The sequence below is a fragment of the Dromaius novaehollandiae genome, chromosome 7, assembly GCF_036370855.1.
Source record: "Dromaius novaehollandiae isolate bDroNov1 chromosome 7, bDroNov1.hap1, whole genome shotgun sequence".
NCBI lineage: Eukaryota > Metazoa > Chordata > Aves > Casuariiformes > Dromaiidae > Dromaius > Dromaius novaehollandiae.
Window position 1 is genome coordinate 38,595,932 of NC_088104.1, and position 26,206 is coordinate 38,622,137.

At 38.9% G+C, this 26,206-nt stretch overlaps 1 protein-coding gene across 7 annotated transcripts in view; it reads right to left on the minus strand.

The window, feature by feature from the left end:
• The window catches only part of PARD3B (par-3 family cell polarity regulator beta), a 432,959-nt gene that overhangs the window by 201,801 nt on the left and 204,952 nt on the right, over positions 1-26,206 (minus strand). For all 7 annotated transcript variants that reach the window (XM_064515264.1, XM_064515263.1, XM_064515262.1 and 4 more), the window contains 5 exons: positions 25,314-25,439; positions 20,500-20,858; positions 17,336-17,475; positions 16,448-16,576; positions 2,158-2,343 (listed from right to left, as the gene is read on the minus strand). In XM_064515264.1, the coding sequence (XP_064371334.1) occupies positions 2,158-2,343; positions 16,448-16,576; positions 17,336-17,475; positions 20,500-20,858; positions 25,314-25,439 (940 nt within the window). The remainder of the gene's footprint in view (positions 1-2,157; positions 2,344-16,447; positions 16,577-17,335; positions 17,476-20,499; positions 20,859-25,313; positions 25,440-26,206) is intronic.

Consider the following 26,206-nt stretch of genomic DNA (forward strand, 5'->3'; position numbering starts at 1 on the left):
AGCTTTGCTACTCGAAAGAGCGAGTTTACTCGTGGGGAGGCACTGGCGTTGCAGCTGGGGTGGACAAATACACAGGCAACACAGCTGGAAAGTAAGGAGGGCAGCCTCCTTCTCAGAGGTAAATCAGTTGTATGAGGCAGCAGACATGCAGGTAAATTGAGTTTATCCAGCCCTAACGTGGCCAGTCAAGCCCTTAACCCACTTCTGACACGCCAAGTAGATGAGTTTAGTCTCTTGAGAAAATCCAAACTTTGAAATAATGGTGAGACTGGGACAAGCAAATAGGAGCAGGAAAGTATTAAACATTAACATCAAAGCTAAAGTCTTGATTATTGCTATTTACCAGCTACTGTAAATAGATGATCATGAAAGTTTTAATGCTGTGAATTGTCTTACTCAGCAGGCGGATGTCAGTAGAGGAATTTACATAAACTGAATTAAAAGGTATTTTTACAGAAAAGCGAATTGCAAGGAATTGCTGAGATAACAGAAAAGAAAAAAATTACATTATGGATCTACAACAGCTAAACATATTAACCCCAAAAGACTAAAACTTTTCTTTATAGTTCCAAGAAAGTTACCTTTTTCAAATTTTATTTGGAAAAAAAAATACAGTCAATGGATTTCCTAAAGCTCAGGAAGTAATTCAAATACTTTTTAATCATAAAAATGTACAAGAGTCCCCATATAGCCCTTAGAAGGAGCAGAACAAGTCATAATACTGTCATTTACCAATTTAATTCACCTCAGGAGCAATTGGTAACTTCTGCACAACTAATGACATCCTCAGCTGAGTTGCATTTTGACTAGAATAGCAAAAATATCTTGAAGAAAAAACATAATTAGTGAGGTTTTTATTTCCAGCAGAAGTTAAATACAGAATCCTTAACTTCACAGAATTACCAATTTCTAATTCTTGTAAGCACAAAACAAGTTTGAGTTTCGATTCTTTTATAGGTTTGCCCGTGACACTTTGGGCAGAGCAAAGGAAGCGCAGAGAGAATGCTGAATACAAATACGTAACTCCTGCGACACTGAGCCCAGCGGCACACCAAACCTTGCCAGGAACGGCTGCGGGGATGTGGGGCGGCAGCCCTTCCTCCTGCCCAGCCGCCCCGGCAGCTCTGCCCACACCACGAACTTGCAGGGGGCCTACAGGAACGAGCAACCCAGAGGTAACAGGAGAATGCTTTGGAAAGCAAAGAAAGAAGCTGTAGAAGACAGAAACAGATGTGGAACAAAAAGAAAGCATCGGAGACAGCTAAAGACTTTTCTGCACATTTGGCATTTTGAAAGCCTAAACTTTACCATTTCAAACTTGAGTAAAAGGCTTCACCCTGCCTTCTTCCTTGTCTCACAGTTCTTGCAGTCATAATTCACTCTCAACACACACCCTAGACTGATGTGTGAAAGCAGGAGAGCCAACAGCAGTAAGCGTTGTTAACGCAGCACAACACCCACCGTCTTTTGGAGATGAGAAGCCTCTGCTAAGTGTCTACAGATTGCCTATAAAGGCCAATACACAAATTTGACATTATAAAGAAAGCTTCCAAAAAAAATCTCCTAAAAAGATGACAGACATGCAGTTTAAGTCATTTCAGTAACCATAACTATCAGCAAAATCATGAAATGAAACAAGTCAAAATTAAAGCAACCATCATGTTAAGCGAAAATCAACATGGATGCCCTAACCCCCACCAAATATAGGTCAAGATTCCTTGTCCTAAGCCACAGGATAGACTTTTAAAACACACCATGAGAAAACGGAAATCAGGACCCCTCTGGCCTGCACACATTTGGGAATCCTAGCCCATGTCATCTTCCAAAGACACCAAACAGCATGTGGGCATTTGCACTCAGAATTAAGCTCTTTATTAATACATAGGTGAAATATATTGTTATAGAATATATATGAAATATACTCCTATAGACTCAAATCAAAGCTTTAACCAAACACTGTGCATTTATATACACAGTATAATATAATGTGTTGATGAATATTTTTTTTTCAAAATACACTATTTAGAACCACACTGATTTCTGAATGTGGAAAAGAAAAGTAACCATCATTATCTGTAGAATAGTTAGCAAGCCAGATTCAGGACTGAACATATAAATGTCTGAATTCTAACACAGTCTGATGTGTTTTTTGCATACCTTAAAAGCAGCACCTCCATGAATAATGGACTTGATGAAAATCCCAAGATCAGCTCCAGTCTCCCGAGATTTGTTGCCTTTTAAGCTCACACCAAGTCCAGCAGAGCCAGAATCATTCAGAGGAATCTCAAAGGTCAGCTGCTCTGTGGTTTCTGGGGAAAGAATACTGCAGTTTGGCTCTCCTTTCTGTTGGGAAAAATAAATATGAAAATACGGGTGAAAAGGGACACAGAAGCAATGCATAAACTAGTTTTACAAACCTACTGAAACAACAATAGTCGTCTTTTCAAGAAACTAGCTCAAAGAACCACAGTCTTATAAATGGTAATGCATTTAGCTGTGATTTGGTCACATGATGCAGCCTAAAATGTTTTATTAACAATACTTAGGAATATGCCTAAATAGAAGATAAAAATAGTTTAGTTCCACATATTATAAAACTGATGTTACAGGAGAATATAAAAACCTGATGCTTATTTTAAACACAGCTGTATTAAAAATTTAAGCCATAAAACTCTCACTGTCTTTACATGCAGCTCACAGACTGTAATGATAGTTGTAATGGTAAATCCCATTCCCCACTGAAAATTGAGTTACCTTCTTAAAAAATTATCCTTCCCTTAAAACCTGACTACAGAGGGAAATAGGTGCAACAAAAGTGAGGGTGAGAATTGAAAATGCAGTAACCTATTCTGCAATAACCCCTTTGTGCATACTTTTATTCCACACAGATTTTTTTTTTCTTCTGGTGTGGGTTAATCCAAAGATTTTTGCTAGATTAGATTGTTGCTTACAAGACAACAAAGTATGCATATCTAAGAAAAATCAGAACCAATGTTCTTTTACTATAGACTATATCTGCAGTTTTCTAATGTGTGTGTTTCTTTTTTTTCCTAAAGCAAACTGGAAACTAAAACCTAAAGAAATTCTAGCATGAAGTATTCATACTGGCATTCTGCAGAAATAAAACTAGAAAAGAGAGACCTAGTATGGAGTAAAGTGTGCACATAAGACACTAGTGCAAAAGACCTTTTGCATCACATCCCGTTCCATTTCACACTTCCTTTCTCATAAGACAATTCATTCATTTGTGTTTCTTGTCACGTGGCTGTTTTCTACTCTTTGTAATACTAGTGTTAAAAAATTAATAGGAAAAAATCATGAAAATGGAACACACAAACAGAAGTTGGAAAAGATCACTGGGGCCTGTTTTCAAAGGTGTTTAAGTCTTCTGTTAAATTACCAACTAAAGGCCACACACAAGGAGGACTGTACTAGCTGGGCCAATCCTCCTTACACCTAATGGGGAAGGATCATTTCCAGGGAATAAGCTGCAGTTCATACAGTTTCAAGGCAGCTGATATTGTCAGCAAAGATGCCAGCAGTACAGATGGTTTCTCAGCAGCTAGGGTAGTCCCACGTATTCTTCATCTACTATGCTGTCGGACCAGAGGTGGACAGATGACCTTATACAACATAAGATCGACAAGCAATATGACCACAAAACTAAACTAAAATCCTAGAGAAACAATAAAAAATAGAAGAAATAACCCCTGGGTATACTCACGTTTATTTCAGATGCCACTGCACTGATGAGAAGCAGCTACCGGGGGCTAGGGAGAAACCACATGACCCTGAGAGCTAGGACTATAAACCTCAATCCCAAAATACGATGTATACACCATGCACAAATTCTTCCTGGAATATAACTACATGATACCAAGTCAGTACAATTAACCTAACTGCCAAATATAAAATGACATAGCACTGACACAGATGACTGTCTTGATACTAGCACTTATCTCTGGGACTTGTGCTGCTATTCTGTGCTCTTCTCTTTGCTCACCAGAACCAGACAATTCTCAGTCACATATCTGACACTTTTTTCTTAGCTGTGGATATAGAGACATCCTTAACATAATCCCTGAAAAACTACAAATTCACACTTACTACTGTGAACAATACAGAATGAAAATTTGTAGACACTCCTATTCTGACTTCCTTCAGAAGAATTAACGCTAGCACAAAACCAGAATTAATGGCCTTCTAACATAAGCATTTTGCATTTAGCTTTCCCAAGCTTTAGGAGGAGGGGTGCAGTATTTTCTTTTGTTTTTTTAAAAAAATATATGCTTGTCAGCTGATGTAGAACTCCTAGATTAGGGCTATTCAAATGGCATGTCTTGCCTGGACAGGGGATGTTCTTCTCAGGTCTCATCATGGTCACAGACACATGATGTCTCCTGCAGTCCTTCAGGACAGGCTATTTTTTATTACTTCACTGGTCCCCTGGGCAAACAGTTCCTGCGTGTTGCTATTCCCAGCTCAAAGGCTGGGTGCAGAGCCAGAATCTGAACTGGCACACTGGTTCCTGCAGTACAGACCTGTACAGACCTTAAATTCATCAGAAACATTTCTGCTGCTTGAATAGAATAGCAGGTCATCATTTATTTCAAGGTCCACCACTAGAAGAGGAGGAGACACTAGGGATTTTGCAACAGGCATGTGGAGAATTAAGGATCTTTGATACTTTGCCATTCAATTTCTGAAGAGCAATTACACTGCCAGCTTTGCTGGGGCCCTACTGCTACCTTTGGATCCCACTCACTGGTCTCAACAGCTTAGAAATTCTGAATCTAGTCTGCATAGTCTCCCCAAGAGTCTCAGGGTCCATCGTGGGCCTTTATCTGAGCTACATTTTCTAACCAGTCCCAGTTTCTCCTTCAGCCCTAGCTGATCAGCTCTTACAAGTCTTCCTCCCCGCGTTTCGACCCAACTTCATTCATTCTACACCTATCGGTGTCCTACTACCAATTCTGGTTTCCAGAGCTCATCTTGCCAGATCTCACCAGGCCATTCCTCTAAACACACGGCAGACGCAAATTCTAGCCTCCCTCCTTTCCCTCCAAATCTCTTCTTCCACTTAAACCACGACCCCTACATCTAGCCCCTTCCGTGTATTAATAATGTTTTCCTCTTTCACAATACCATGATCGTAGCAGTGAGGTAGGTTTGTTACGACAGTAAAGGTGCCCCGCTCTCAGTCCTGATGCCTACCTTTATGAGAACAGTCAGAAATTGTTATATAGTATTGTCTCAGTATGAACTTGCACTTTATATAAAACGGAACTTGGTAACATTCAGGTCAATTTTTAACGGGTATGGCTGAAGGTAAACCCCAGCACAAAATTCTGCAATTTTTTTCCAAGGAAGAGGTGACAAGATATTTTTGACAAGAAAAAAAAAATCAAGTATTTTTCATTAGCTTCTTTCTGAGAAGCGTCTGAACCATTTTACTTTAAGCTCCGAGATGCATATTAATTTCAAGTTAAAAACCTAAGGCATTTGTTAAAACAAAATCATAAAGAAACAAAGGCAACAGGATCTATACAAGTCCCTCAAGCCAATGTATGAATACAAACCACACAGGTGAAGCTGGTATGGATTAGGTTGCTGGACTCAAATTCAAGCATTCCCATTTTTATTATTGTTCTTGTCACTCACCCACCGTGCGACTTTGATCACAAAGCCACAGTCTTCCCTGGTTGTGTCAAAACCTCAGTAACGCCGGTAATAGGGCTGCCTGGAAGATGCAGGAAACAACCCTTCTGTTCTCTGCGGAACATAGGAGCACCGTATTCAGCTGTGGGCTTCAGGAAACAAATTGGCTGGAGTCCAGAGGACAGCAATGAAACAATCTTATTTAACCTTGCGAAAAAGAGCCTGAAAGGGGACGTAATAATCATCTTCAAAACACTTTACAATAACATTTTCCCCCTTTTTCTTTGCAGGCAATTTTTGACATATGAAATAGCTTGTTGAAATAGCAGTCAAGGAAATGTCAGCAAGACTCAAGAAAAATTTTTACCCTTGATATCTGGGGAAAAACAGACCGACTAGGTGGTCTCTCGATGTCTCTCACTATAAAGTTTACTAAGAAAACAATACTACATGTAGTTTTACAGTGTAACTGAGTTGGGTTTTATACTCTGATGAAAATAAATTTCTAAAAGCAAAGTAATCAAAAATGCAACCCTGTTGTTCCATGTTATATAACATTGCTCAACTTCATTTGACATAATTATTCCACATGTTAGCTCTTGTTAGTAATGTACCAGAGTATTGTCTGCATGCCTGGACGTGTTATCTATCAAACTGGAGACATTAAGATGTATTCAGCAAGACATCAGACACGTATAGTAAATCTTTGTCAGTATTAAGTTTCCTCTGCTTTCTCCAGTACCTAATTTGAAATCCATAACATTTCACTACTGTTTACCTTGCTACAGTTCTCATGGAAACATAGTTCCATCATAGAGAAACCTCAGTAAATTTAATTTCAATTTAAACAACAGCTGCTTACCTATTACTGGGGAAGTCACTAATCTTCCCCAAAGTCCTTCACAAGTGCTTCTTGTTCAGTGTAGTCAAACTAGTCTAAAACCTCTCCTTTGTAGTATTTATATTCAGCATTACCTTAAGATCCAGCTAAAGCTGATTTAAAATAATACTGAACTTTATTTAACAGTACTGTCAAAAATTAGTTACCCATGAGGGAGAGAGAATGACATTTCAGTGATTTCAAAAGTATGGGAAAAAGGAAAGGTGATGCATGTGGAAAGAAAAAAAAAAATTCAGTGATGAATCCATTATAAGATTAAGTAAACACTGTCTTTATTCACTTAAAATTTTCATTTCCTATTTGTTGCATGGCATTTGAGAGCAAGTGCATGGGTATTCAGTCTGTGAAGTCAAAATTTGTACTCTCTGGTACAAATACAAGATTGAAAGTCTTTCTCTTTGTGGGAGAGTGGGAGGAGGCAGAAAGAGGAGGAGAAATAGGAGAAACAGAGAGGGAGAAACAGAAATACACTACCTAGACATTTAATTTTATCCTATACTCACTAAATGGTTTCAAGTTTTTATCCTGATACTACTGTTCTTCACAAGGAATGCCTTTTCATTGCTCACCAAAAAAGCTCCAGCCCTCCTGAAGTTAACAGCTCATCAATTAACTGCTTCATTTGGGCAACTAATTTCATGAGTGATGGTCCTGTTCCTAGCGAATGCAGGTATGCATGTTAATTGCTGCTAGTAACTCACAGGGCCGAATTCCTGACGCCTCTGTTTCCCTGACATTGCTAAAACACTGTCCCAAGGCATCAATACGTTACAATAGAGCAACAACCATGAACTGAGTTATGGTCTGGTAAAGCAACTCCACTCCAATCCACCAGACCTTGAACTCTATTAGAAATACTTTTTAACTCAAGATCACCCCAGACTCTGAATTCACTTAAAACCAGAACGAATGAAATGAACTGCAACATATAACCAGGACCAGACCAGGAAAAAGTTCTTACAGATTTCTTCAAGATCGCCAATACTTTTTATATTATAATATACCCACCCAACAATCACACCGAATTTTCTCCATCACGAATGTACCATACATCAGCACTTCAGGCATTAAATGACAGTATACCACTGAAGTTATACTCTACTGCAGACGTAGGTAAGTGACTCAGTGGTAATATGATAAACTAGTAATCTTTCACATAAACCAAAGCCCAGATAGCCAAGTGGTGAGACTTTGAGATGGCTAGAGCTCCGAGAGGGACTGGCCTGTACCCTTCCTTTAAGGCAGGCACACTGAGGAAAGCAAAAGGGATTTTAAACTTTGAAGTTTTACTAAGACACAAGTATAACAGAACAAATTTGGTGGGGGGGAAGAACTTCAGCGTGAAATAGGTTAAAGTAGAAAAGGCTTGGCAGTGGGGAGAGTCTCTGCTGCTCGCTCGGTCCTTGCTGGGCAGGTCCTTCCTTCACCCTTGCTAAACCTTAGCCCAGCACCTTTCAATGCCCTCCCCAGCTGTAACAAAACACTAAACCCACCCCTCTGGCTACGTAGGTCTCCTCTCTCTCCCCCCACTGCAGGCTGGTCACGTGTGTCCCCTGCTGCTTACAGGAGTCCACCGGCCTCCGCTCCTCGCGACGCTCTCGCCCCGGGCCGCGCCAGCCGGCACTAGAGCCGAGCATCTCAGCGCCTCAGGGAAGGCGACGGTCTCCTCTGACCACAGCACAGCGGGCAGAAGCATCCCAAGAGGCAACTCGTCTGCCTGCTGCCCAAAACCGGCCGTTAAGCAGAATGGAGCAAACAACCAAATTGGTACCATCCCTTACAAGGGAAATCGAGGCCCTAACGTTTTCATCTACCTAGCTATCGGCATGAAATTTCAATAAAAATCAAATCTGATGTTTCTTGAGTCACAAGAAACACAGACTAGTGAGTCAGAATACCGAGTCTGCTAGATTTAAAAGCAGAAAACCCTAATAATACGCACTAAATAACGTTCAGCAAAGCAGATGGAAAACCTTCAACTAAGAATCTCAAGACACGTTTGGTTAATTGATGTTCTGCCAACGACTTTATTTAATTCTTAGAAACACATCTACACTACAGGTCTCTGATTTCTTAATTAAAAGGCTATAATAAAGCATTCTTAAAATGTTCTAAAGTTTTAGTGGTATGCAATAAGTCTCATGAACTGATTCCCAACCTTTTAAAGCAGAGATAAAACACTTTTAGCCTTCTCTTATGTCCACAACACACACAAAGTGCTCAGTCACCAGTACAAAGAGAACTGTAACCTTTGAAAAAAAATACTGTGCATTGCATTTTCCCCCTTTCGTTCAGTCCATGGTAATATCTACTCAATACTGTGTCAATCCTCTATCTACCATGGGACACCACTTTCAATTAGTCCTTTTATTTAATCTTACAGCGCCTGTTCTCATTGACCACTGCACTTTTTATCTGTGGATTTCTGATAATCTAATGCAGATCTCTCCCTGGAAAGGTTGCCTTATTTATCCCTATTGTTCTTTTGCCAAAAGAGAAGCTTACAAAAAAATTAGCTCCCACTTAAGCCAGGAAGGAAATAGCATTTGTTTAACACAACAAGAGACCTTTCAGTACCTGTCTGATGCCCTTGACCAACACGCTATTATGGTCTCTCAATATGCTGGCTGCCCCTTGTCTGGCTGCTCATTTCTGATAAGAGATGCCAACTCCCTGGAGTGCCATTCAGAGCTGAGAGCAAAAGGCAAGGGACCCAGGAGGGTTATTTTCAAAGGCTTATGAAGGAAATAAGACATTTGCATGCTTTTGCAACTGTTTTCTGCAAAAATCTGTGTAAGTTAAAGAGCAGTATTTAAATTGCGGCACCACGTAGCTATTATTGGCAGAAAAGCTTGAAAAGAAGATATCTCCTTATTTACACTATTCTCTATGTTCTTTCCAAGAGCTTAGACACAATTAAGAAATACTTTGCTGACAACTCATTTATTGAATTGCTAAAAAATCTACACGGTATTTTGTAATGGATAGACAGTAATGCTTTTCAAAATAATACTCCAAGGTAATGCCCTGCTGTAATCTTGTCACAATCCAGTAAATAACTGAAGTCATTGCTGCATATATCCATCTTTAGCAGTTTTGACAGACGCTTTCATACTGGCTTCTTTAAAATCATTTATATTCCATTTTGTAATAAAAACTAAATGGTCACTAATGGCACACCCTGTTAAGATAAAAAAACAATAGCAAACCCACGGAGATACATTATACTGTACATGGACACTTTTCACATTAACGTAGCACACTAAGAATTTGTGTCATATCGGATAAAATGGTTCTGTTTTGAATTATCTAGACTCCCTGGAATTATAGCTTTGAATACGGACAGAATTAGATTCAGCTCTTTATCCAAGGCATTTCAGTTTACTATCTGATGTCACAGGAGGCTTTGAAAGGGGAGATCCTCCAGTTTGCTCCATATACCTATTCAAAATGCCATGGCACGTTTTACACATGGAAATGGTTTGTCCTTGTGAAAGAGTTTCGTCCTAAGTAATAACTCAATGTGGCACTGCTCTTCAATGCTTAAAAATGCAGTCTCACTTAACCTTTTAAGTTACATAACTGTAGAAAATAGAGGGAGATAAATTATTAGGACAAGTTATGTCCTAAAGTAAGGTATGCCCCATGGCGAAAACACCCATCCTCATCCCAGCAATGAGCGTTAGTCATGTGTTTAAGCACCCTGCTGAGCTGGAGCCTTATGTACTTAATTTACTTCATCATTTAGTTCCTAAAATCTTATCATTTGCAAAGATATGGGAGACTGCATGGTATTTTCAAGGGTGGATTTAGGATTGCTATTACTGTATGCTTTTGGAATATATTGCAAGCAGACAGCTCACAACATTGTGATGTACAAATCCCACTCTTGGTTGATTTATTGGTTACTGTTTTAAAAGGATGGTAGGAAAGCACTAGGCAGGGTGTAATTCTTTTATGTCAACTTCAAACCTTAAATGTATGCATTTTACATTAAGTCAGTCCTAGGAAAAATTTTCATGGACTCTAAGGCACAGAGACTTTTAAAGTATTTCATACAGTATACAGTACAAATCTGGTGATCTGTGTAGATGGCACAGTACTACAGCTGCCAAGGAAATTTAAGAATTACCCGGAGACTTTTAAGAAAAGTAAATACTGTAAATGTGGATAAACGGATCTAAGACACATGAAGACTCTACTTCCACTGAGAAACAAGTTTCCAGTCTGACGTATACATAGTTCTGATTTCATGAACTAAGGTGCGCTGCCAAACAACTGCTGACAGCACCAGCACTGAACAACTGATGCTATCAAGTAAGCAAATTTAATCTCCCAATGCTCTAAGGCAGGACTCCTCAAAACTTAGGAGCTTTGGGCAATAATCCAACAGGCAAATACAATATCCTATGCTATGGGTAGCATCACGCTTTTCACTCCTCACTTGTCTCCACTCAAAATTTTTCTTTACCAGCAGGCAGAGCACTACTGGAGATTCTTGCAGACAACGAGTGCTATCATCCCTAGGTTTGGGACCACTCTTTTGAGGCTCCTCATATATGCTGGAAAATAGAAGACTAGATTCTCAAAGCCAAATCACTGCTGGATTATAACACTTATAAGGCCTTGAGAGAGAAAGCAACGCCAGACGGAATACACTTTCTGCAGCCCTCAAGACTGATGGCCATTAGCTCATAGAAAAGCACAACAAACACGTTTGCCGTGCTGGTAGCTATATTGGTACCTAACAGTGAGGGTTCACTCCGCTATTGCAAAATAGTAGATCCAAGTGAGAAAACACGTTTAAAATACTTGAATTACTCAAACAATTTATTCCACATTGGAAAGGTTGGGAGTCCCTCCCAAAACTGGAAACAATAAAAATGATGGGGTACTTTTTGCCACACCTTCTGCCCACAGGGACGGGAAAGAAGGTCAAGCTCCTCATGGGGTGATTCCTGCTAAAGAGTAACCTCTTACTGTCTCATATAAGCAGCAAGGCAACTAATTAACTGTGCCTCAATGCATAGCTGCCAGTACTGTAGGCTACACTAAACATAAGTAACCATGCTCTGAAATAATTACATAATCAACCAAGGCCAAAAACCTTTGAGGTGCTGCACTGCACAATGCTTCCACGCTAAGATGACACATTTGCTAAGACACAACCAGCACTGCTTTCTCAGCTAGTCTAGATAAAGAGAATCTACAACCCCAAAGCTAGACACTTTCTCTCAAAAAATTCTTGGGCACAGGCAGGGAGAGGTTTTGTAGCTACATTGTTTGCAAAGTAATTCAAGATGAAAGGTGTCATGTGTGCTCATGATTTCCTTCTCTTTATCATGTGGAACAATTTGAGAACTGGATCTCAAGTATGTTATTAAAACCCAATATATGTATATTAACCTATTTTTCTAACAGACTTTTTTCCTCTTTGAATAGAGACAGTGCAAGAGAGAACTGGTACTTGCTGGGATTATTTTGTGACTGAAATCACTTGTCCATTTCGGGTTAATTGGGCATTAGAATCACTGCCTTAACCCAAAACAGGTGCAAAAACAGTTAAGTCCAAGCTGAAATTTCATCTATTATTTCCTGCAGATAAAAAGGCGAGAAACAATTAAGAGGAAGCAATAGAACATAAGCTTTGAATACTAAAAACAAAAAGGACAACACTTCAGGCAAACAAGGAGTTCTCCTTCAGGCACAGAGTTCAAGGTAGTGGAAGGAATTAATTAGGGGAAGGCAGAAACATAAAAGTTAATCACACAGTGAGCAGATAAAACGCTTAATTGAACTTGCCTCTCATCATGCTTCCTTCCATTCTGTATAGTACAGGCGTAAAAGAGAATCTGAGAGTTAAAGATCAACAGCTACATTATATACATAGTTGTTCTTTTAGCCTTTGTTGTAAAAATGCTGGTTTGTTCCCCTTCCTCCCCCATTCGTCACTGAGCAGAGAATGTGCCAAGAACCACAGAAACAGCAATTACAACTGAAACTGATAAGTAAAAAAGCTATCTTTAAAACAATGTATAAAGTATGTGCAAAACTTACAGTATGTATGTGTTCTAACTTCAAGAAAGATTCACCTTAAACTTTTCAGTGCTTTGTAACTTCTTGCAAGTGTGGCAGAAGGACACTTCTCTACCTATTTGCATGATATCCACTAGCCTGAATGCTCATTAAAAGTACAAGCATATCTGCAAAAGAAAGGGGCTAAGAATTTCATAGGGCCACGGCACAGAATGGGTCACATCAGAGCTAGTTCTCATTCAAGTAGCGTTGCTTTTACTAAGGGGGGGATGCAGAAAGAGGAGGGGAAAGAAGTGATCTTTGTATCATTATTAAAAGAAATGCCACCTTCAGACCACACATTTTTTCCTTGAGAAAAGACAAGATGCAACAAACACACATGATCAAAACACTATGTTTTCAAGACAGAACAGAATAGTAGCCGCCGCGTGATGAGCATCCCATTTACTTTGGTAACAGCTGGAAAATCCAAACCTGTTCAGCAGAGCCAGATTCTCTCTGTAATCTTAAACATCCTCTAGAAAACGATCAGCGTTACAGTTTAAAACCCAAAAGCACCTTACAGAATGCACTAATCACAGGCCAGTCTGTAGACAGTGGTAATTAAGTGAATCAAAATCTTCCCCTGAGTTTTGGAACCAGCTCCTTACTCAGCTGTTACATTGTCAACAGCTGGCATGAATTACTAGTAACATTTGGCTAACTGGATAATAAGGAGGAGAGCCTGTGGTTGGTCCAAATTCTACTTTACTGATCTGCTTCAATCGGGGGAAAAAAAAAATCTCATTAGATCCTCTTATTCTTACAACACTAGAAAGATTGGGCTTCCTATTTTATTCCCTCATTATGTGCAAACAATGTAACTGTATGACTCTCAGATGTTGCTAGGGCTAGCGTAACTGAAGCCCCAAATCACTATAATTTAATAATGCCCTTTTGAAACACTGATTCATCTTCACTCATATCACATCTCTCTCTTGGCTGGTGGTAAAGGTTTGCTGCTTTGAATATATTTTTCTACTTGCTCGCAATTCATCAGCATATACCACAGTAACCCCCCCCCACTCTGCTTCCATCTAGCTTACTGAACAGAAAACATTCCTGAGACCAAGCTTTTTCCAAACAGCAGCTTTTTTATGAAGGGAAGTCAAACTATATTACTATAGATCCACACAACGAAACGCCACCTCCATTACTTTATTTTGTTTGCTTTGTGCCCATGCAACTATCACATTCTTCCTAAAAATCAATGCAGGAAGCAAGTTCAAGTTGAGCAACAAGCTCTACAGTGATTTTGTGCATCATCTCTTAGGAGTCTAAATTCCAGCAGCATCTTTGCCGCAGGAAGCTGCGGGGAGTGTGCTCATTTACTAAGCAGCCTTCTCCTTTTCCTTACAACAGGTAATAGGGAAGCTAAGGAAAACATCTTCTCAGATTACATTCAAGTCCCTGGAGAACTGCTCAAATGAAGAACAAGTCTGATATCAGGCAACTACTCTATTATTGCCAGGCATTAACACCCCCCCCACACATGTGTTTAGGTAAACTCTGCATGCAGCTTACATAGTCTGAATATGCAGTTACAGCTGTCCTTGAAAACTACTGGATTATCTACTGCCTTTCCTTCCAAAAACAAGCATTTAAAGCATTGGCTTTTTTCTCCCCGTTGATCAAAACGGCACTCTAACTTTTGAGGTAGTAGAGGATTAGTCTAATGCAATATTATGGATAAAGCTAAAAACAAACAGAAAAGATAAACCAATTTTAATCTATTTTTTTAAATGTCTATTGAGACTATTCTCAGATGTCTCATGATTTCTATCAAGCATCATGTCAGTATCAACATCTGGTAGCTTAGTGGTATAGCAACCCACACTTTTGCACTGATCTACCAAACAGATGTTGTTGGAAGGCTTGGAATTTAGATGGACTGGTTCTATAAAATTATCTAATGTACTTCAATTATCAATGTACCTCACATTTGTATTCTATTGTACTTGATTGGGCTAATAAGAAATACGGAGCAGTATTAGAATTCACATATCATATCGCTAATACTGTGAGGGCCACCACCAGTGCATCGTTCTTTTACAGAAAAAGCAATCTAAGTGAAGGTCAAGCCAGCAGGATAAATGTGGCTACCTTCAGGACCTCAATCATGCCAGTCAGAAGTAACTCACCTTTTGAAAGGCAGTTAATCCTTGCTGTAGGGGCTCGAATTTAATAGCAGGCACGTGTGGCACATAAAAATTATAAATAGCTTTTACATTTCTACAGCCCGTTATTCCCACCCACTGTTACCATGATTTCCAAGATAATCTGGAATAAGAAGGTAAAGAACAATGCTGGGGAAAGAGAAGAGAGAAAAGAAGAATATACACTTAAACTCTCACACTTCCCAAGCAATGTATTTTATAACTTAAAACATCATAAGGAAAAAAATTGTTGATGGGGAGCCTTATCAAAAGCAAACCTTTACTTAGGAGAGCTGGTGGAGAAAGAGAGATCCTAAAAAGACTATTTAGTACTTCAGCCTCAGAAACTCCCTCCACATTCACGCAGACACTGGCTACGCAGCTCAAGTGCTTTCTAAACAGAGCTTTACAACTTACCTACTTTGGGAACTACTGACTAGAACACCTCATTAGCCTGGGACGGGGCTAGAATTATTCTGTTATTATTTATCCTCCTTAAAAATTGCTCAATCAGAAAGGAAAACGAAAACAAAAATAGCTTTGTTCAGGCACCTCACACATGCTCTACGGCAGGAACGGATGTACAGGAAAAAATGGCCACCAGCTGCACAAGAGAAGAGTCACGTGAGAGGACCTAACCTACGCTCCCGCTTCCGATCCTCCTGCCGGCAACAGGCACCCGCACCTCAGCAAGGGCCAAGCGATAACAAGAAAACAAATGGAAAACTGTTAGCAATATTTTGTGAGAAAACATACTGGTAGCCTGTTGTAAAAGACCATGCTAACAGTTTAAACCAAAAGGAAAAGCAAAAAGGGAGAAGGCATCTTCTTAAGAAAAAAAACAAAAAAAAAAGCGGTTTGTGTTCTTTAAAAGAGATAAAGTGAGACAAAAGCAGGAAACGCTGTCCTTCCTTTATCCTGAGAACTTCTTAATGAAAGGTCAAGTATACCCATCAATCAAGATAAGGAAGAGGCGACTAGAGAGATGACCTTCTTTGAGGGGAAACAAGTATGTATCAGATAGCACTTTTACATTAATGTAGCCTTCCTATGTCTATTTGAGACAAAAGAGAACACAATTTCATCCTAACATAAAAAAAGTGAAAATTGAGCGCTTAAGATATGCTCTTGCATGTTTGCTTTTGTTCTATTTTTTTCTATTAAGTCAAAGAATAGCAGCCAAGGAAAAACCTAGTTCCAGAATTTGTGAGGAATATAATGGATTTCTAACCCTCGGCACTCATGCAGTTTGGCTTCCCAGGCTTAGAAGATGCATCACCCAGGGGGCAGCCACCGTCATTAGTTACTGATAAGCAACAGGACTCATTAGAAACACTTCAAACTTCTAGGTTTAAAGGTTGTTGCTTTTTTGAAAGAGAATCCACTTTCAGTCGTGCTTGACCTCACAGTTACAAACTTCGTTTACAATATTCCCCTGTGAATTATGCTTATGATGTCACTTCTAGGATGAAAATCAAATTTCATGGAATTGTATCTAAAGTGGCTAAAATCAAATGTAAATACTTTTCAAGCACAAGTCTTATACAGTTATCCTTCATTGGCTTTCTCAGCCAACAACAGTTCACTTCTATTTCTTGGGCCAATTTTAAAACGTTATTCTTCCTGGAGAGTAGAACCGAAATAATTCTAAGTTTACCAGCTCTCGAGGTAGAAAGGCGTCCTCCTGGCGAGCCACAATCAGAGACACCGTTTCGCCTTGCTTTGTGCTCCTCAGCATAGCTACCAGCTCCTCCTGGGTCCTGCCAGTGATGTCCCGTCCATTCACCTAAGACGCAGAAGAACAAAAGACTTTAAACATGTCTTTTTTGGTCATTTTCCCCTCACCAAGGACAGGTGTCAGTCAGTGACTGAGAGCAAAGAAGAATTAGCAACAGTTCCCTCACTGCTCTCCCTCTGGCCCTGCACACATCACTTAACCTTTTTTGCTCATTTTCACCATCTGTTAAAGCAGGTTTGTAGTACTTACCCACCTTGCAGGGGGTTTGTGAGGCTTAATTAGTTTGCAAAGCACTTTGAAGATGAAAAGTACCAAAACAAGACCTAAGTATTATTAAAACGGTTTACTTTAAGAGCTTTCTGAGGTTACTAAGTAGAAGTAACCCAATAGATAATGAGATTGTAAGTCGCAAGAGATCTGAAAATTTTGAACAGATCAATTTGAACAAAACTGCCTTAAAATGAGCACTTAAAAGCCCTGAACATTAATCACAGATTTTTTTAGGACATGGCTGCCAAGGCAAAACATGCTTCTTTCTAAACTGAAATATTTATCTGCTTTAAGAACCAAAATATTATCAGATTTCCCTTGTTCAAACAGCCCATGGACCCTTCTGAAACAGCTCACCTTTTTCCAAGTTGCGGTGCAACACACTTGTTGACAAACAGTAAGAAAGCCATGGCCCTTTTAACTAAGGTCAGTAATTTTCATCACATACCTCAGTAGTAGGTATAGGAGATAAAATATACATGTAAAACCCAGCAATCGATACTCAGCAATGCAAATAAAACGGATGCTTATTCTAACCTCCAGGATTCTGTCTCCAGACTGTAAACGACCATCTTTTACTGCTGCACCTCTTGGTAAAATATTCTTCACAAAAATAGGACCAGGCCCATGTACTGAAGAGTCTCTGGTAACCACAGTGAAACCAAGTCCTTCTGGACCTAGAAGATCAGATAAAGAACTCTCAACATAAGTTTCAACAAACAAATGACGATCATTAAAATAACTAAGTAACCAATGTCAATAACATATATCACAGACATTCATTCAAGTTAGCTCTTAAAAACAGAAAGTAAACAAAAAGCTGTAAACATGAGCATATTTTCTACATGGCCTAGAGAAGAACCGTACCAATATCAGAACACATGTTCAAACCCTCTTGGAAGAGCTACAAATGGGAATGCTTTTTGTAACTCGCATTAAAACAGGCGTTCCAAATTGTTCTGTATCAAAAACGATACCTTTTCTTTAAGTGGTTTTAGAACCTGCCTTCACGTTAATGTCAGTAGCGTATTCAAGCAATTGGAATTGCTTAGTTATGAGCATAAATATAATTCATATTTATATATATATGTATATATAAATATAATCACTGGTTTTATGAAACTTGGTGAAAAGTGGACAAACATCACGATTTGAATGCCAAAACTGCTGACTACATACACGCTTTAAGGAAGGACAAGTGATGTTTCAAAACTGCTATTTACAAAGTCATTTGCAGCTTGGAAATAAACAAGCCCAAATGTTAATAGACAGATGCTTTAACAAATAAAGAACTAGGTAGTAAAATCAATATTAGCTGGTATTGATTATAAACTACCAAAATCACCCAAGAATAGCAGGGTCCATAAAAACCTCTTTACATTGAGCAGTTTGATTGCTACTTATGTGATAGTTTCTGGATCTTCATGTCAGTGTCACATTCCTATCATTTCTAAAAATATAAATTATAAGTTCAAAATCAAAAGCATTACATCTAACACGGGGAAACTGTGAAGTAGGTTTTATGTTAACACAAAGCTTAAGAGTTCAGAAGTAAAAATGAGTGATTTAAGTTAAGAAATAACAAAAATTAAGAAATGACAGCTTGATTACACTCATTATGTGTTAAAAGAATAAAGTTAGACATTTTTTAAAAGGGCCACTTCTAGCATCAAATTTAGCTCTTAGCCACATCAGAGAGAGATATTAAACAGAAAATATAAATGCTAATTGGGATCTGCTTAAGCACATTTTACTAGATGTGCATAAACCTGCTGTTCCATACAAAGGCAGACATCTGCATGGAGCAGCAATTAAAAATATACACACTAAAAGGGGGATGCTGTTAACTAAATACAGATGTAAAGGAGAAGATTGTAGAAAATAAAATGGGGAAGGACACAGGTAAATCTGTGGTCAACCGCACGGACAACACGAAATGGAGGGGAGTATATACAAACATATCTTTAAAACAATGTCACAGAAATACTGGTCAATTAGCAGATATGAATAAAAAATAAACAGCAGCAACAGACAGTTTAAACTTTTATTCTGTATTTGCAAAAAAGCCAGAAGTCTATATCCATATCCCATGTTGTTAATGAAATACCTTCCACACATTCAGGAATGGAGCTGTTTTAAAATCAGTAGGTCCAGATAACATGCATCCAGAATTTACAGGAAAGCCAGCTTTTGAGAACATTACTGTTAACATTCCTTTAATTTTTGGAGAAGAGAAAATCCCAAATAGCTGGAAGAATGCTATTGGTGTGCCAGCTCACGGCCCTATGATGGTCAGTATTTTATTTATTCAGCTAGCTTTAAAAAAAGGTCATTACTAAAAGTTTGAAGGTAACATCAAGGAGGAGATGGATAAATAATAAACAACAGTGGATATCCCAGCCAGTAAAGATGGATAAATAATAAACATGAGACAGAGGTCACAAGAAGGTAAGAATGATCAAACACCTCAATGTGAGCAAGAAGGGACAGGGGAGAGCTTTAACGTGTGTGCCTGGGGGCTAGAGGGCCACAGCAGACAGTCAGCTAAACCCAAGTGCTTGCTGTGACACTGCAACTACAAGGACAAAAGCTATTGCAGCGAGCATGGGCAGGAGGTGTACAAGAAGCAGGAGGTTAATACTTCTCTGCCTGGCACTGCCTAACCATTACTGAAATACTGCAGCCAGGTTTGATGCCCACCGTTCAGAATGGCATTGGCAAATTGGAAAGAATTCAGAAAGTACCAGCAAGAAGGATTAAAGGATTGGGATACCTATCCTAGAGCAAAAGACTTGCTGAGCTCCAGCCACAGAGCATGCCAAAGCCTTAATGGGAATTTTAACTACCTCCACATGGAAAAGAAGTTTGATAATAAGGAGCTCTTCACTCTGTCAGACAAAAGCACAACCAGACTGCACGGCTGAAAACTGAATAGGGACAAACTTGAAACACAAACAAGGTCCAAAATTAAGGATTATTAACCCCTAGCACAATTCACCCGTGGTATGGGTGGCATCTTCATCTTCAAATATTTTCTGTCCCCTCATGTGAATTCTGTAAGTTTTTGAAAGGCGTGCTCTCATTCAGCTGCTGAATGTGAGGCTGGAACGAGTTTGGGGAAATCTTATGGCCTGCGTCATGCAGAAGATCAGATGAGATCTCAGCAGCACTTCTGTGGCCTTGACTGTTAGAAGTCTGTTAATCAGAGCCAAGCAGTCTCTTCAGCACACTGTAGATGCAGGGGACTGCTCTGCACTTTGGCATATTCCAGTATTACATACCAGCTGCTTGCTCTGCTTCATCTGTTTTGGGCCATGTTCCTTGGTCCTTCTCAGCACTTACTAACACTCTTCTATCTCTTCTTCCTTCTGGATTACAATGCCATTAAGGCTTTTGTAGTTATAAAGATGTTTTTTCCTTTTCTGTTCTGCTAATTTTTCCTATCAAAAGGTGCAATGGCTTTACACTAATGCTAAGTCTCCTTCTTAATCCTCTTCTCTCCATGATACCCTCTTCAAATATAGACAAAATAGAGCAGAAAGAAATTCCCAAAATGTATTAGAAAAATTTTATTTTAAACAAAAAATGTCAGTGAACTAACTTGCTTGTACTATTAATGTCACTAGTGCAGTTAAAAGTTAAGGTATCAGTAAAGAGAGCCTGATACAGAATCAATCATCTCATCATCTCCAAAGACTTACCTTTTTTCAGGTCTATCTTTATTTTCTTTGCATTTTTTTTATTGCCAAAGCCCATCAGGGGAGACAGTGAGGGTGAAGACGGCTTTCTACCCAGTCGTGGGAGGTTGGGGCTCTTAGTCTGCTGCAGTGTTGCCTGAACACCTGCCTCCAAGCTGCTTGTTCCAGAAAGATTAATGGTTTTCAGGGTAGGTTTTGGATGAACAGGAGGTGGAATCTTTGCTTTTGGAACTCCTTCTTCGTTATCCGGAAAACAAAGGGGAGCAATAACAGACTTTTCATATTGGTCTCGATTATAAGAAGGAAGAACTTCCAAGATGACACTTTGAAATTTCATTGCCTGACGGAAGATATCCTGAGCCCTTTAAAAGAAAGTTATGAAAATTCACATAACAAACCAGAAAATTTTGGCAAAGTCGGAAGTTGTTTACAAAGAATAAGACAAAGATCTATCTTAGATATGAAGAAATAACATTACCTTCCAAGCCACGGGGTCCCTTTTCTAAAAAGTAAGCGTGAAATAAGATTTCTGTAGTACAGCATTTCCTTACATTTCAAGTAGGACAGCACATTCAGCAGGATCCCCAGGCTGTTATGAAAACATGTCAGCCAGAATAAACAAATGAAGAAAATTCTTCATTTAGGGCATCAAGAGAAGGGAGATTCTGATGGCAAAAGCTCACCAAAAAACTCTTGAAGTTACAGGTTACTACTTTTTGGTACTCATCTATTATGCATTTTCTTTTTGACATACAGCCACGCTGAGCATATACAACTGATTGCTCTGGTCAACAGCAGCCAGTGGTGGACACTCTTACCCTGAGAAACCTCAGGCCTCTGGCTTTTTGAGTATAGCCTGACCAACCCTCAAATTCCTTCACCATCCCCACATGCAACTGCTGGCTGATTCCACAGCAATAGGAAAGGACGAGGGTACGGGATACATGGACATCCTCAGAAGAAACATGGTGACCCAGAAGGTGCAACACTCTGCGTATTTGGCACTCCCAGATGAAAAACCCCTAACCTGGAGAGCAAAGGCAGTGGGGAGAGAGTTGTGGGGAAGGTATTCTTCCCAGCATCACTTTCAAGGGTTAGATTACAGGAGAACTGTAACAGCACTGTCCCAGCGTGTCTGCAGGAGTTGTAGGTTACACACACTCACATATGTGAAGGTTTTCCAGGACAGACCTTATCCTGATCACGAAACTACTGTAAGCACACAGTATAAGGGGGTAAATTCTTAACTGGGTTTCTCTCTCTTCCCATCCTCATCCTTGCAAGTAGCTGCTTGGCCACATGCTACTAGGTAATTTAATAACTCCGTTTCAGGAGATGAATATTTTAAATATATAAAAGAGAAAATATAAGATCGCCTTCAAACAGAAAATAGTGGAAATAACACAAGCCATCCTGTGGGAAAGCCTAAATGCAGTCTTCAGGGGCAAAATAACTGGCTGCACTTCAAAGGGAAAAAGTAATGGATGGAGAAATTTACATTTCTTGGGACCCCAAACGCATACTTTAAAGTAGTAAGGGACTCAATTAAAAGAGGTGCTAAAAACTCTGCAACCCAACAGAATGTAATTGACTAGATTAACAGTGAATGAAAAAGCAGACCAACAGCCCCGATTTATAAATTATAAACATGGGAATTCAGAAAGTAGGCTGCTGCTCTCACAGCTGCAGAAGCAGCAATCATCAGGAGCAGTACTAGAAAGACTCCACTGAACAAACTACTATGGAAAGACACAGTGCATAACAGTCTCTGCTAACTGTTAAAAAAGCTTTTACAAAGATTACGAGGGACTGTCGATTCAATATTAACGCACAGATTTTCCTCTCAAGGGAGACCCTGATGACTATTTCTGTGTCAGCAGCCATGGCGACACTACCTCCTCGCATCTGTTAGCATTCCTGCGTTTCGGTAACTCCGACTTCCATCAGGTTTCTGCAGTTCTCTCACGTCAGAGAGAAACTAAAAAGGGAATCCCACTAAGACTAGCTTCGGTCGGGAAAGCTACTTCCTCCAGTCGTTCTCCACAGTCAGTGAGGAGACATGATGCAGGAGATTATTCAGGGAGGCAATTCAGAACAACAACCTAAAAGACCACAGACCCGATTAGAGCCAGTCCAAAACATCCCCCCGGCCCAATCCGCAAAATACATATACTGTAGATGTCAAGTCCCCATTGCCCACACTTTTTCTCTTCAGGTTCAATGCTATCGCACCACACTACTCGCTAATAACACGTAAGGCTTCTCCAGAGGGTGACTTAGACAAAGTAAGATGGGCTTCTGCTTTGAATCAGCTTTTAATCACTTCTTTCTTTTGCTCTCCTGATGACAGAAGGATTGCCTAAGGAGATTAGTTTCTCTGAAATAATGTTTGTTTTTGTAAATATCCCTTCCAACTCCCCACAACCTCTGACAAAATTGGAGAAAGCGAAGTGTCCTACATCTCTCATTTTCAGGAGAAGTGACAGAGAACAGGAAAGACTATTGCAACGCTTCCCAGAATCGAGTAACCTTAGAGAAAAGAACATGTTCGAGTCCTTCACTCTGCATACACCCCACAGGACTATGCCTCTGGAAATCTCCTTACGTTCTGAAGAGAGCACAAAGCATACAGCAAATTTGTAAACAAAAGGCACATACAATTTTGAAGAAGGTGGTTTTGATCCAGGCAAAATCTCATTTGAGAAGGACATATCTTCATTATAGAACAGCATAGGTGAGGCAACCAACATTTTATTTCTATATAAAAGTATAGAAAGTTAACTCTCATAATCTCATATCACTTAGTTAACTCATAGTTCTCAGCTAATTTCTGTAACTTCAATTTGTATTTTCTGTATACTCATATGAAACTCTGTCAACTTCTTCTGTCCAAGATGCAATACTATTATAGCAATTACCAGCACTTATAGCTGTTAATAACACTGCTGTATTATCTCTAGATTCAAAATGCAATTAATACTCTATGCTTGTATTCTCACCTACATAACACCATATATATATATATATATATGTATATGTATATGTATATAAATATATATATAGGTATATCCCCTACGACTTGGCTATAAATGTGCCTGTACAAATACTGAAGGCTGGAGTATTGTTTTAGCTCTGCTAAATTTTCATTTTCCATTTTAAGTCTATTCATTTTCATCGTTAAAATCGTTTTTTCCATAGATAATTTCCTAAAGAGCCATGTATCACACAACAGGAGATTTTTAATGTAATGTTGAGCATTTCATTCTGAGACCCAAAGACCCTGATTCAGCAGTTAAATACGCTTAAGCAAACTTCTCAAACACATGATTAATTTTAGGCATATTCTTAAATCTCATCAACTTCAAAGGGACTTGAATATAAATTTATAACAGTTATAAAATCTTTGACTTGTGGACTTCTTCCATGGGATGCACAAACTTCTGCACAGATTTAGCATCTATTGACAAACAGTTTGCTGTTTGTCTTGACTACATTCTGCATACTCCTTAAGTAGGGTTTCACAGACATCCATGGTCCACAGGTAAGCGGCAAAACATGAGCTTTAACTTGTGCTCATGTTTAGGTGTTTTGATGAAAAGAAATTTTTCCTAGACCTGCAATTAACCACATTAGTGATCTGACAGCACTTGAGTGATAGGAGACTTCAGCAAACAGGTCCCAGTGGATGACTGCTTCCTAGAATCCCCTGTGAACATCTGGTAGAATGAAGCAGATGAATATCCCAGAGGAACATTTTTCCCTCTCTGCAGCATGGAGAAGCAGGAAATTCCAGGAAAATACTCTCTTTAATAAAGCTGGTATCTTATATAGGAATTTTCCACTAGTGGAAGAGTATGACCAGTGCCAGAAGTTATGTACTAGCACACATCAGAATATATTTGCCACCATGTATTCAGAAAGCAGTAACTAGATAATGTATCAGGAGGCAAAAACACAGCCACAGGAACCAGGTCATACCTACTACAGAATTACAGTGGTTTTATCAAAGTCTCTTTTGTGAATATGTATCCCTAACAATGAAATTCTGTATTTGATTTTAGTGTAGAAACCTTGAACATTTGGCTGTTTAGAAAATTAAACTTCAACTCCCTTGAGATCTCAATAAGTTTTTGTTATATTATGAATAATCACTCAGCTGTCTAAACATATGGATTAAGAGTAAAAACAAATTACTACTTAACTACTGCAGCAAATATCTGGAATTTGAGAGGCTATTCTTTTTGCAGCAGTGTCACATCGATTCACAGCCAATCAAAGCAACCCATTACTTAAAGTAATTTGAGATAGATAAATGTCTACAGATTTCTTAATAAAATCAAAAAAGGTAAGACCTATTATTTAGCTCAACTAAGCACAGATTGACAGTGCTAGTATTCCTAAAAATTTAAGTGCTGTAAAAGCTACAGCTCCAAAAAAAAAATCTCATTTCATTAAAACCATCTGCAAGAAACAAAGAAATATGGCCCAAAGTTGGTTCATTTGGAATGTCTTGAGAAGAACAAATTAGGAAGAATGTATGGAAAAGTATGAGAAGAATTAGAAAGTGGAGATAACTGTTAAAAACTTCATGTTCTTTACATTAAAAGCCAAAAAGGTTCACTACGAAGACTATAAGAAGATTCTGCTCCTCAAATATCACTGTCTTGGATGTTTCAGAAAGAAAATTGCAAAGTTTCTGACAACTATTTTGCACGTATTTTAAATAAATATTAATTACCTCAAGTAATCAATAAACACAGCATTGTATAAAATTCTGCTAGTTAAAAGTATTGATAAAACAATAAAATAGCACTCACTGTGCAAAGGTTTTATCTGTAAGGTCCATGTGGTTAATTTTCACAATGCATTCATTTTCATGGAAAAGTCCATCACGTCTAGATCTGCTGTTCTCCTCAATACCACGGATAAAGAGTCCCAGCATCCTAAAAGGCAAAAAAAGTATTGACTCCTTATTCTGTTGGTATGCACTTATACTAGCCAAAAATAGACATAAATCTCTATTGCATAGGAGAGCAGATAAACTGTAAGCAGAACATTATGAGGTGCTTAATCTAAAAGAAGGATTTCCATCTCTTTCTTTCATTAATAGGCTGGAGACTCCAAGAAACACCAAGATGAATTGTTGGACACTAAAGCTATATTACTTGCTGGAACTGCAGGAAGCATTAGTCCTTTAGGTCACACTTGGAGAAATGGAAGAAAACATTCAGAACTCCCCATCTAGTCAATATTTAAATGCAGTTTATGCAGCATGTGTCTGTCACTAAAAAAATAAGATAAAATTGCTCCAAAGGAAAGCACAAGCAGATTAAAAGTTAATGTTTTAATGAGACAACAATAAAATAAACTAGCATTACAATAAGATGAAAAAAAGAGTTTCTACAAGCTGTGAGAAGTCTCTGAAATCTTTCAGTTCCCAAAGCCCTGTATCTTGATAAATGAGAGCAATACTATCTACCTATGCTGCAGAACAGCAGCAGAACATCAAAAATCTAAGGTGTTTTTTTTACCAGGTTACGTGCAAATTGCAAACTGAGGTGCAGCACAGACATCTCGGAAAATGCATTAAGCAAAGTAGCGCGGGTACTACAAGAGTCCAGTGTGGCTAACTCTGCTGAGACTGCTAGGCTATTTCTGACCTACCTTGGTTATCTCTATAATGCAGATCACAGCCCAGTGTAGACATATC